This window comes from Nycticebus coucang, chromosome 4 (assembly GCF_027406575.1).
Source record: "Nycticebus coucang isolate mNycCou1 chromosome 4, mNycCou1.pri, whole genome shotgun sequence".
In the NCBI taxonomy this organism is placed as follows: domain Eukaryota; kingdom Metazoa; phylum Chordata; class Mammalia; order Primates; family Lorisidae; genus Nycticebus; species Nycticebus coucang.
The window spans coordinates 84638206-84650675 of NC_069783.1; the positions used below are offsets into that span (position 1 = coordinate 84638206).

At 46.6% G+C, this 12470-nt stretch overlaps 1 protein-coding gene across 1 annotated transcript in view; it reads right to left on the reverse strand.

Moving 5' to 3' along the window:
* Positions 1–12470, reverse strand: part of POLR1A (RNA polymerase I subunit A) — an 84744-nt gene that overhangs the window by 11937 nt on the left and 60337 nt on the right. The window contains exons 18-25 of the mRNA XM_053587762.1: positions 10062–10144; positions 9786–9944; positions 8540–8638; positions 7174–7326; positions 5767–5849; positions 4245–4410; positions 3194–3415; positions 2089–2303 (exon numbers count right to left, since the gene is read on the reverse strand). Of these exons, the coding sequence (XP_053443737.1) occupies positions 2089–2303; positions 3194–3415; positions 4245–4410; positions 5767–5849; positions 7174–7326; positions 8540–8638; positions 9786–9944; positions 10062–10144 (1180 nt within the window). The remainder of the gene's footprint in view (positions 1–2088; positions 2304–3193; positions 3416–4244; positions 4411–5766; positions 5850–7173; positions 7327–8539; positions 8639–9785; positions 9945–10061; positions 10145–12470) is intronic.

A 12470-nucleotide genomic window follows, 5' to 3' on the forward strand; every position in this document is an offset into this window, starting at 1 on the left:
CGAAGCATTGAGAACTTCAGGGCTCATTATTCCCATTTTCCTTTGTCCAATTTTGACAAGTTTGGAGGGGGCTCAAACCAACTCCTGTACAAATTAGAAAGAAGTTCACTAAGCAATTATGGGCTATGGGTGATGGGGAAGGAGGAGATGTTTATTCTCTCCTTGGTACAATCGGCTGCAAACCACATCAGAAGTGTCCATGCTACAAAATTCTGTAATTTGCTAGCCCCTGTTCCTATGACAGCTGGCTCTTTAAGAACAGATACTAGGAGCCTGGTTTGACCCACACATGGAATAAGGAAAGGGCTCAAGTGTGGACATGTGTGAATGGACGGTGCCATAGTAAAACAAAGCTATGCTTCTATGAAAGTCCTTTTTTTCTGTTTGTTTGTTTTTGAGATAGAATCTTACTCTGTTGCCTAGGCTAGAGTGCCATGGTGTCAGTCTAGCTCACAGCAACCTCAAACTTCTGGGCTTAAGTGATCTTCCTACCTCAGGTTCCTGAATAGCTGGGATTATATACATATACCCTTCACCATGCCTGGCTAACTTTTCTATTTTTTTTTTTTTTATAAATAGAGACAGAGTGTCACTTTCTTGCCCTCAGTAGAGTGCCGTGGCATCACAGCTCACAGCAACCTCCAGCTCTTGGGCCTAGGTGATTCTCTTGCCTCAGCCTCCTGAGTAACTGGGACTACAGGCGCCTGCCACAATGCCCGGCTACTTTTTTTTGTTGTTGCAGTTTGGCTGGGGTTGGATTTGAACCCTCTACCCAAGTATATGGGCCGGCTCCCTACTCATTGAGCCATAGGCGCTGCCCTAACTTTTCTATTTTTAGTAGAGAAAGGGTCTCACTCTTGCACAGACTGGTCTCAAACTTCTGAGCTCAAGTGATCCTCCTGCCTTGGCCTCCTACAGTGCCAGAATTATAGGCCTGAGCCACCATACCCACCCTGAAAGTTCTTTTTGGAAGTCAGACTTTTTGCTAAACTATCTCTGTTTTCTCCCAACTACTTTAAACCATTGAGGTTTGAGTGCAGAAAAATATTCCTGAAGAGAAAAATCTTCAGTTACTTTCAGAACTTTATAATTCCATTCAGAGATTCTATTTACTAAAAGATTCCCTTGCGAGAGCTGTCTAGGAAGGGCTGCCTCTCCCTAGCCCAAAATGCAGCACAGTCAGAGGGAGGACCAACTTTGTCCTTCTGAGGGTAAACGCAGCCTCCTGAGCTACAGGGATGCAATTGTATGTATGTATGTTTGCGGGTACTCTTTCAAGGAAAGCCCAGTTGATAGTTGGGATATCCTGGCTGGAGAAACCACTTTCCAGGGCAAACAGAGCCCTGCCTCTCCTCTCCAGTTCCTCCAGTCATTTGTCTTTGCTTATCTGCTTTCACTGCTCCCCATCACCCAGCTGTCAGTCCAACTCCCCAGGCCCCATCAACCTCACCATGTGCCTCACTGGGCTTCACCTGGGCAGGATGAGTGGCCAGCTGAGGGCAGATGATCTCACGGTCCCTCAGCTCTGCAGGCCAGGCTTGGGGGGCTGGATGGAAGAATCCCAGACCAATGCCAGAGCAGGCACTTCTGGCTTCCCACCCACCTGGACAGCAGGCTTCTTTTTCTTTTTTTGTGGATGAGTCCAAGCTGTGGTCTCCATATAGCCCTTTCTTCCTCAAGGCCTCAAAACCCAAAGTTTAAGGGATCATTGGTATAATCATATCCAACTCCTCGAAAAAAGCTGAGACATGTTATTGTATCCTGGGGCAGTGAGTATCCTGCCCTGGGTCACAGGGCTGGCAGCAGTTCAATAGTACCAGATTCTCTGACTTTCAGTCAGCCACATTCACCACATGAAGCTCAAGTAAAAGGTCATTTCTGCAAACCTCTGTCCTAGCAGACCACTCTTTCCTGTCCTGGCCCGGATGGGGCTGTTCACTCCTGCCTACCTGCACCTGTCTGCCCCTAAGCCTTCTGGGCTGCAAGGAGCCCCTGGTTGTCTTACTTCCCTCCTTCCAGCTGGAGTATTAACCCTATGAGGCCATCCTCTTCTCTTGCACATGGTATGCAACTAATAAATGTCATTACCTGTCAAGAGAAAGCTCTGATTTCTTGTAACTCTTCTCTGCTTGAGCTGCCCATTCTTGACTATAGTCATCAATCTTTTTCTCAAAGGTTTCTGACACTGAAGCAAAGTAGATGTCTGGACGCCAGGCAGACAGACAGGGGTCAGGACAAGGGGCCGCCTTCTTCTGGTATTTCCTTTGGCTCTGCTCATCTAACTCATACCACATCCTCAACATCTGAAAGGAAGGAAGGATGGGTCTCAGCCATGTGGGAGGGTACCAGGAGGGGGCATCTCCTTCCAGGACACCCAGTAACGTTAAGAAGGATCAAAGGCACTGGCTTCAAATGAGAGTAAGGGGAAGAGAAAGACAGCTGACAGTAATGAGAAACTGCCTCAACATTTAACAGGGAGAGCAGACTTAATCTGTCCCAGGGAGTGCTGATTGGGACACAGAAACTCTTCATCCTGGCACATTTAAGCAGAGTGTCAACACCACCGGGCAGGGTGACCATGTAATTTACTACACTACTAGGATTCTTTTATAGTAAAACAGGGCACCGTTAATGATGCAAAACCAGGATGGTCCTTGGCCAATATGGACATGGTGACCACGAGCCAGGTGACAGTGCTGGATCCTTGTTTACCCCTGGACACAGGCTCTTTCACGTGTTCCGTGTCCTGCTACAACTGCTTCAAAGACCTATCTGCTTCTGGCTCCCAGCTATACCTGGCACAGTGGCACCAGCAGCAGAGGAGATGGCAAGAGTGTGAAGCTGGGCATTTACCCAGTCACTCTCCAGGGCTCTCTATCCGGGGCTCCTGTCCAGTGGTCTCTGCCCACAGCCACCCTCTCCACTTGTGGTGACTGCTCCCCTGTTCCTTCATGCCTGGGGTGGTGAGGAACCTCGAAATTATTATCCCTAGTCAGTTGTCCAAGTCCAGACTGTACCCTTGTAAAGAGTTCCCTCCTTGCCTTTCCATTTGAGTGCCATTTCTGTCCTGACTGATGGTGAATAAAGCCAAATTTTATTACTATATCTCTACTAAGAAAATAACCGCTCATCCCTCACCCGCTGACTAAGCCTGGCTGTGCCAGGTACTGGGGACACCTCCTCCCTGCATCACCTGCTGAGTCTCAGGGCTGCGGCCATTCTGGTTCTTGCCTTGAAGGTTTAGAGCTTTCACAGCTGCCTGAATTTTCTGGGAATAACTCAGGAAGGCGCCTTTTCTGAGCAGGGTGCCAGAATGCTTGCTTTGCCATTTTTTGATGGCTCTGATGTGGCGGAGAGCTTTTTGGGGATCTGCTCTGGATAAAACTTCATGGAGATGCTTCGATTTCATTATCACCTAAATAAACCAAAAAACCACAGAGATGAGATGAATGAGATTGGGCCCATGACAAAAGAGCCATGTTACACAAATTCACAGGTGGTTTGTGCAGAGCTCTCCGTGACAGGGCTGAGGAGCCACAGCTAATTAAGGTTGTCACTTTCTACAAACCAGACTTGGGAGCCAATGGTATCAGAAGCTGTGAAGGAATCACAGAAAAGGGACTGGCATACTCGGAGCCCCTCCAGGAATATGAGGGAGCTCTGAGAGAAAGGAAGAGGGGAAGAATAAAGGCCAAAGCTCTGGGATAGGCACAGAATAGAAGGGACCCAGCATTTGGAGAGTGGCCCTTAGTTCTGCTAACAGTTCAGTGACCTTGGACAGGTCACATCAGTTTCAACTGCCCCATCTGCAAAATAGGGTGCCTGCTTTCAATGGCAATGGTCATGACTATGTGGTAAGGTATGGAATGAGAATCACCAGCTTGTGCCAGCTGGGGCTAGGTTCAAACTCTGGCTCTGCCACTCCCCAGTTAGCTAAAGCTCTGATGCTCAGTTGTCTCTGCTGTAATTTATGTCAAGGAATGCTTGATTTCCCAAGCTGGAGTAGAGAGAGACCACACTATTCCAAGTGTGCTCTAGTTCAGTGCCCAGCATGTGGCAAATGCCCTCCAGTCACCTCATGTGATGCAAGTCCACAGAGGGCATTGACTGGTGCTTTATAAACCTTTCCCACTTCCCATTGGCTTCTTGGACTGGACAGCCAAGCTCAGGGTACTTGCATTCTCTAACCTGGGGGTGGGAGGCCCACCACACAGCCCCCCGGCTCTAGAGCTCTGGGACACTACCTCGTAGTTGCTGGCCAGGAAGGGGAACTGCTTGGGCTGCAGGAACTGGGTCTTGGGGATATCCAGGCCATCTTCCCCATATAGGAACTGCACCACACTGCCGTCACTGTCCCGGACAGTCAGATCATACTGCACGACCAGCCCCTCTAGGTGCTTGATGATGCACCTGCAAGGAACTCACGAGCTCAGCCCCTGCCAGGCTTGCCTCCTCCCAGGGCAGCCTCTGACAGGGGCTGGAGGCTGGGAACAGGGGAGGGAAGGGAAGGGGGACGGCTATTCTATAGCCAAGTAAGACTCTAGGACAGCCTACTGTAGCCCATGCCCTAGGCTCTGTGCTATAACACCTCCCAGCTGCAGGGACCACACTTCCTGATGTTCTCCAGGAGGAGGCTGAGCCTGTGTCACCGAGAGGCTTGGGTGCCACCACTATACCTGGGCTCCCCTCTAGCTCCAGCTGCTGGGACTACTGCCTGCCCCCTTCCCTCTCCTGCAACACAGCACCAAGGGACCAGGATCCTTAGAGCCACAAGGCAGGCAAAGCAGGGGTGTTGTCAAGGATTCTAGGATGCCGTCGGTGACTGCCAAAGACACTAAGGGTATTAGGAACTAAATGCTGATATGCCATTCTGCACCTGGTGGCCTTTTCCCTCAATCCTCCCTCAACCTAGTTGGCTGCCTCCCTCAACCTTTCTTGCTCTCTGCCCTGATACTACCCCCTCTGACCATTTCCTTGTCCCTCTGGCCATTCTGTCTCAGTTGCTACTCCTGTCAACCTAAGAGGGAGTTTCCTGGGAGTCACTGTCCCTGTCCCTTCCTCCTCCTGAACTGTGAGGACAGAACTCAGTGTTAGTTACTACTGCCTTGAGAAGCTGAGCCTCTCAGGGAGCAGCCTCTCGTGCTCACCACTGCCTGAGAACTTTTCCTGCACCCACAGTTCCCCCCAGAGAATGGCAGACCCTGAGAATGAGGGGCCCTTTATATGAACCTCTGAGTTCAAGCTCTACCAATCCTATAGAAGGGGAAAAATAGCTATTGTTTTCTATCTCAGACTATCAATGGAAACTTTTTTTTTCAACAATCATGAAAAATTTTTAAAAATTGTTTTCTTCTCTTTCTTTTTTTTTTTTTTTGACACAGAGTCTCACTTTGTCACCCTCTGGTAGAGTGCCGTGGTGTCACAGCTCACAGCAACCTCAATCTCTTGGGTTCAAGAGATTCTCCTACCTTAGCTTCCCAAGTAGCTGGGATTACAGGTGTGCCTGTCATAACGCCCGCTATTTTTAGAGAGGAGGTCTTGCTCTGGCTCCGGCTGGTCTCAAACTTGTGAGCTCAGACAATCCACCTGCCTCAGCCTACCAGAGTGCTGGGATTATAGGCATGAGCCACCGCGCCCAGCCTTAAAAAGTTTTTTTCCATCTAAGGAATCCTAAGTGAACTGTCAATGACGACATGGAAGATAACAGAGATGAAGGGCCCTGGGACACTGACCCCCATCTAAAGGGGGCACAAGAGGTGCTTTTACCTTTGGAGATAGCCAGAGCGGCTGGTTTTCACAGCAGTGTCGACCAGGCCCTCTCGCCCTGCCATGCAGTGAAAGAAGAACTCCTGTGGAAAAAAGGATTTAGGTCCCAAAGATAGCAGTGAGGGTGGTAATTCTTACTGAAGAGCTTAGGCCAGGATCTCCAGCAGTCTTGTGTAACCAGAGGGGAACATTCCCTCCCCTTATCTCCTAGGACCTTGGCTTTGTGGCTCCAATGGCCTCCAGTGTCTTCTGCTCTCCTTCTCTTATCTTGCCTTGCGTAAGAGTGGAGGGACAAGTGGATCAGAAGTAACAGCTCCTAGTTACTGTCCCTCCCATGTCCCAATTTCTAAATAAAAATGGCACTGATACTTTACCACTGTTTGGTTCAGCCTGCATGTCTGAATTTTGCTTCCAATTGTGTTAAGAGGGGTACAGGGTATTTTCCAAACTTTTAAAATTACAATCCACAGTAAGAAATATTGTGTTGTAAATACACTAGCAGTCAGCAAAGACCTCTCTCTTTCTCTCTAAATGTGCATATACAATATAAAGGTAGCTAACTCAAACTAAACCTTATGGTACTATCGCACCCCTTACTATGGGAAATAACCTCCAGTGATTTTTTTTATTGTCCTATGTATTCTGTTTCAGTACATAAAGAAATGCTTGTCATACCAGACTTCTTCAAATGCTGATTTCATGATCCACACTATGAGGTCGCAATCAGAATTTGAAGAAGTCTGTTCTACAGAACCCTGCACCATCCCTGCCAGAGGCCATGGATGTCTTGTGGGGAGCCTGTGTGACCTTGGAACAAAAGGTCAGTCCCTTGCACAGTCTGGACTTAAATGTCTGACCACAAAGGTCACCCTTTCAGAGATGTACTAGACCAAGAAACAAAGGGCAATAATATTTAAAAAGTCATTTCTGACAAGTGTGAGGAGAAACCCTTTTCTTAGGGACGAATTTTGTGTTGATGAAGCAAAAGTACACATCTGCTAGAGCTAGTCAATTTCCCATGGCAAAGGAAATAAATCTCTGTGAAGCTCCTTTTGGCAACAAAAGCACTGTGGTGGGTGGTACCCCCTTTTCCAGCTGCTTTCACTCAAATGTAGGTAAGAGCTGGTTTAGAGGTCACAAAGCTGAAAAAGGTGGAGCTGGGATTGGTACTATTCATCTTCCACCTATCATTTACTGAGCACTTATTACGTGCCACCACTGTGCAGTACTCTGCTATCACAATGGTGAACAAAACATGGGCCCTAAGGTCTAGTGGGTAAGCAGCAAATGGCATGACATTTATCACTTGACTATTCTTGCTCAAAGTTACTGATGGGGGTCACAGGTCACCTATAATTAAGTCTAGAAATGAGAGGAAAAGCCAAATGGAAAAACCAAAGTACATACAGGAGGACTGATGCCAGTGAGGAATCTGCCAGTGACAAAGCCACCAGCCCTGGGGGTGAATTCGTAAGGCTCAAAGCAGGGCAGTGACTTGCCAGATGCCATCAGCGGGGGTCTCCGACCTTCCAATTCAATCTGTCCCAGCAGGCACGAGATCTAGGGAAAAGGAAATCCACAGGAAACTGAAGGTCCACATGTATGTTAAGTAATGCTTTGTCCTAGCAGGGAAGGAAACATCTGCCCTTTGCTTAAAGGCCGACCTACATTTTTTAAATGAACCATGGGCACTTTCATTCCAAGAAAAAATAACTGCATCTTCTTTTGTTGACTGACCTGGATTTTCACATTGGGGTCAGGTGAAAATGGGTGATGTTGATAAAAGACGCTATGTCCAGAATTACCACATTATACCTGGAAGGGACCTGACTGTCCTAATGGCAAAATGGAGGCCTGCAAGAAACAGCAATTTATTGTGACCCTTACATTCTAGAGCCAAAAGAGAACTCAAACTATTGAGCTTCCTACTTAGAGAGCAGCCTATTAATACTCTTGGGGTGGAAGAGCAGTGACCCTAGATTTCACTATTTTGCGAGGGGGTTTCCTCTTGGCCGTCACACTTTCAAGCCCATCTCTACTGCTCCACGCTCACCAAACAACAGGTGGTCATCAAGACTCTCCACAGGTCACCAAGATATAAAATAAAATCTTGTTTAAAATTTGTGTTAGGGCTGGGTGCAGTGGCTCACGCCTGAAGTCCCAGCACTCTGGGAGGCCAAGGCAGGTGGATTGCCTGAACTCACAGGTTTGAGACCAGCCTGAGCAAGAGCGAGAACCATTTCAAAAGAAAAAGAAAAAAAATAGCCGGGCATTGTGGCAGGTGCCTGTAGTCCTAGTTACCCGGGAGGCTGAGGCAAGCAAATTGCTTGATCCCAGCCAGAAGTTTGACATTGCTGTGAGCTAAGATGCCATCGCACTCTACAGAGGGCGACAAAGTGAGACTCTGTCTCCAAAAAAATAAATAAATACATAAATAAAATAAAATTTGTGTTAATATTGTGCAAATGCTGTGATAGCACTATGGTAATCTAAGCAGATAATGGGCCTCAAGTTAAAGGCTACCCAACCTCTATAGGACAATACTTAAAATGTAGGATTAAGTGAAAAAAGCAGACCATGCAAAATCGCAGGATCTTAACTAAGATTACACACACACACAGTGTATATACACATATTACATGAATACATGTAATACAATAAGTAAATTTATTATACACCTATACTATACATATATCTGCACATTTACATCTATACCTGCCAGTACTTGCTACTTGAAAACCACCTCCTGTCATCACTCACCACCTATTCATACCTGCATTGTGTTCACAGTTGAACCTTTGGCTCCTGATTGCACCATCATCTGCAGGTTGTTCTCTGGGAACTGTCTGTGCAGACCAAAAGGCATGCATGCCTGCAGGTTAAAACAACATAGCAGTCAGTGACTTTATCCCATTTTAAAGTCCTGGGTTCAGGAGTTAAATCCAGGATGCAGGAGCAATAAAGCCAGAACATTTATCCAGAAGCAAGTACCAAATCCCATTTGACACCAATCCTTTTACTAGAACCCTTAGAGAGAAGGGACACAGGTCCCCAATCCCACCTTGCTCTCTCAACATCTCCTGCCCCAACCCCTGAAGTTCCTTGGCTTGGCGCCTACACCACAGTGGTTACAGTGCCAGCCATGTACACCAAAGCTGGCGGGTTCGAACCTGGCCCAGGCCAGCTAAATAACAATGACAAATGCAACAAAAAATAGCCTGGTGCTGTGGCAGGTGCCTGTAGTCCCAGCTACTGGGGAGGTTGAGGCAAGAGAATCGATTAAGCCCAGGAGTTAGAGGTTGCTGTGAGCTGTGACACCACAGCACTCTAATGAGGGTGACGTAGTGAGACTGTCTCAAAAACAAACAAACAAACAAAAAAAAAACACCTGAAGTTCCATTAAGTGGCCAAAGGGCAACAAAAATGAAGAAGGAAAAGGAAAAGCAGTGAAGCCAGCAGATTCAGTTTGTGATTCTAAAAAAGGAGCTGGAGGATACAATTTAAGGCGATACTGCTGTGAATTTGTCCAACAGAACCGGGCCTGGGTCCCCACATAGCTGGCAATAATGACCAATGTCTGTATCACGTCACATTTGCCAACATGCTGCCTAAGCCCCATGTGGGGATCCTAGCCTTGGCTCCAGGGCCAGCAGAAGCAACAAAGTCTCCTGGGGGAGCCACAAAGACAGAACTTGCACTAATGAGGTCTTCTTGGCATCCTAAGGGACATTGAAACCCAGGCAAATAGACACCACAGACAAACTTTAAAAAGAAAAACAGCACAACACATTCTCTCTTAGCATGAATCCAGTACCTGCCCAGACCCTAACTGGGTGAGGGAACAAAGACCCAGGCTCTTCAAAATGATAGATTCCCTTCATCCCTCCTTTCATTGTACCTAGTCAGCTATCAAATAGTCAAACTGCTCCAAAGAGTCCTGGGTGAGAACCAAAATGTAATTTATTTTAAAAATCAGCATTCAAAATAGTGGGGATAAATACATGCAGTGCAGGGCTAACCTTGTTAATCTCATTGCTGTAATGGTTTACTTCCTCCTTGAACTTCAGATCAATCATGTTAAAATCCCTCTGGTCTTTGCCTAAATGGGCATCCTGCCATTTTTCTTGGACCTCATCACATGATGTGGCTTCTGGCAGGTTTAACGCAGCTCTGACAGCCTATAATGAGACAAGGGACACATTGGAGGCTACAGCCAAATTAGGAGGGTGTGGGTTTTGATCTGCAGGACACCTGACCCTTCTAGGGCAGGATGCTGCTTTGCAGCCCCTCCTTACCCGGGGTCCACAGTGAGTAGATTCTTCAATGATCTCCTGTCTCTTGGCATCTGCCTTTGCCTTCACCAAAATGTCCTCCACGCCTGTAAAGTGAAACAGACAATCTAAAGGGGACCAGGCCTGACTTCTCACCAGACTGTACACTGGTGAGGTCAGGATGCAAAGCCTGACTTCTGAAGCATCTGAGTGATGATGATATTAACATTATTATTATTAGATTGCTATTATCTCTTTCTTAAGTGCTTCCAGCACCCAAACCTTTTAATTCTCATTTTAAAAATAACAAAACTAAGGCTCAAAGTTGAGCTACTCGCCCAGTTACAGACACAGAAAGTAAACACAGGCCTGAGTCACAAACTTGTGCTCTTAGTCACCAGCTATGCTGCCTCTATTCGATAAGTATGTGTTGGGTGAGAGGGCTGGAGGGGAAGAAGAGGTTTTGGATGAAAAGCTTGAATCTAGGGAAAAAAGGGAAGGGGAGAGAGAGAGAGAGAGACAGACACCATCCCAGTCTGGGCTCCCAGAAACCACACAGCACATGGGTCCACCTTACAGAGTTGTGAGTGTGCAGGCACACACACAGACACGCTTGAGCCTAGGTGACAGGGACCACTACTGCAAGTCCCTCAGTGTCACCTCGGGAGAACAAAAGCCCAGTTCAAACCCATCCTTCTGGCTCACCGAATTGAAAACTTCCTCATCTTAGCATGTCTTTCCCCTTTCAACTCTCAACTAGTTTTTGCCTAAATCTGGACCCCAAAGTCCCTCCGCCAAGATCTGAGTGAGAAGAAAAACAATAGCTGTGCTGTTCAAAAACTGGAAACTGGAAACTGTCCTGGAAACCCGAGGGCTTCTAAAGAACACATTTGAGCAGAAGAGGAAAGAGATGTTCTCTCTGTGAGCAAGCCACAAAGTGGACCTGTTCACAAGGCCAGTGCCAGGCCATCTTGCTGTCCCCCTCACTGACCCTTCTGGCTGAGAAGGGCTGGAGTGAGGTCAACCTCACTAGCTTGTGCTCTCTCAGAGCCCCACTCCCTGCCTGGCCTTGCTTCCTTCGCAGTCTCTGGATTGTCTTTGCACTCAGGGGGCCATTCTCCGTGTTCCATGTGGCAAGCAGAGTTGTGAGCATGGCTTATAATGTTAAGTTCAGTCTTCCTGAGCCCAGAGTGGGATCTTCTGTTTCATTTTTTAAGCACTACGAAATCCTTGTGCTTATTCTAGATCACCATTTGAAATTTATATCTTACAAGTGTGAGGTTCTTAGTCATCATGTTTCACTTTCTTCAGTTACCCTTGAAAGGACCCTAGTCTGGTTCCCAGCTAGAAGTGGGTGATCCTGGAGACAAATGTCAACAAATGTATAGTGGTTTAGGCCTGTTAGAGGAATCAGGATAGGGAAAGGTAAGTTTCAGGCCCTAAACAGACTAATAACTTACAATTCCTATCTCGTAAAATAATTGGACATACAAGCCAAGATGTTTGTTCAAGGGTGCTCATCCCAGCAATAATGTAAAAATATGGAACTGATTTACAAACTATGACACACCCATACAAATGGAAGAATCTATAGCCACTAGACACAAAGATATAGATTTATATCAACTGAATCCAAAGGGCATTTATTATATAAATACATTTAGAGATTGGGTAGGTAGGTAGAATAGAGAAATAGATTATAAAACATTACATAGTATAGGATTCCATTTTTTTCCCATGCATATTTGCACTAGAAGAGTCTAGAAAGATAAACATCAAGTTTATATTAGTGGTTATTCTCTGGCAATTGGCAAGATTTTAAGCTATCTTCATGTCTATAGATGTGTATATATACGTTTTACTTTTCCGCAATTAAATATATTACATAATTAAAAAACAATAAAATGTGTAATGCAGTCCCCAGTGCAAGCCAATAAACAAACTACAACTGTGGCAAGCCCACAGGGCCCACTCTGGGATTCTTACCATGTCTGCACACAAGACCACGAAGCTGTATGCTCTTATTCCCACCTGCAGTGGTACCATCAACTAGACAATCCCTGTGCACACTGTGGTGCATACTGGACAAGCAGCATCCTGCTTCACTTTCACAGCAACAGAACAGAAGAGCTCGAATGTTGCTCCATGCACGTAGAGGTCTGACACTCTCTATCAGCTGAACTCTTGGTCTGTTCTTCTGATGTCAAGCCAACCCAGTACTCAGAAACAGCATACTTGTTTTATCAAAGCCACTTTCCTAAAACAGTGTGCTCTTGTTTCCAGGGTACACAACAGGTAGCTCCTCTTCCTATCTTAGGGTTTTCCTGGAAGGTTTGCCTCAGCACAGTGTTTCCCAGAGCATTGCCGTCCCCAACTGTGTTGGAAAGGTGCAGATAATTCTAACAATATGGAAGAGCTTTTGTGGAGTGGGGA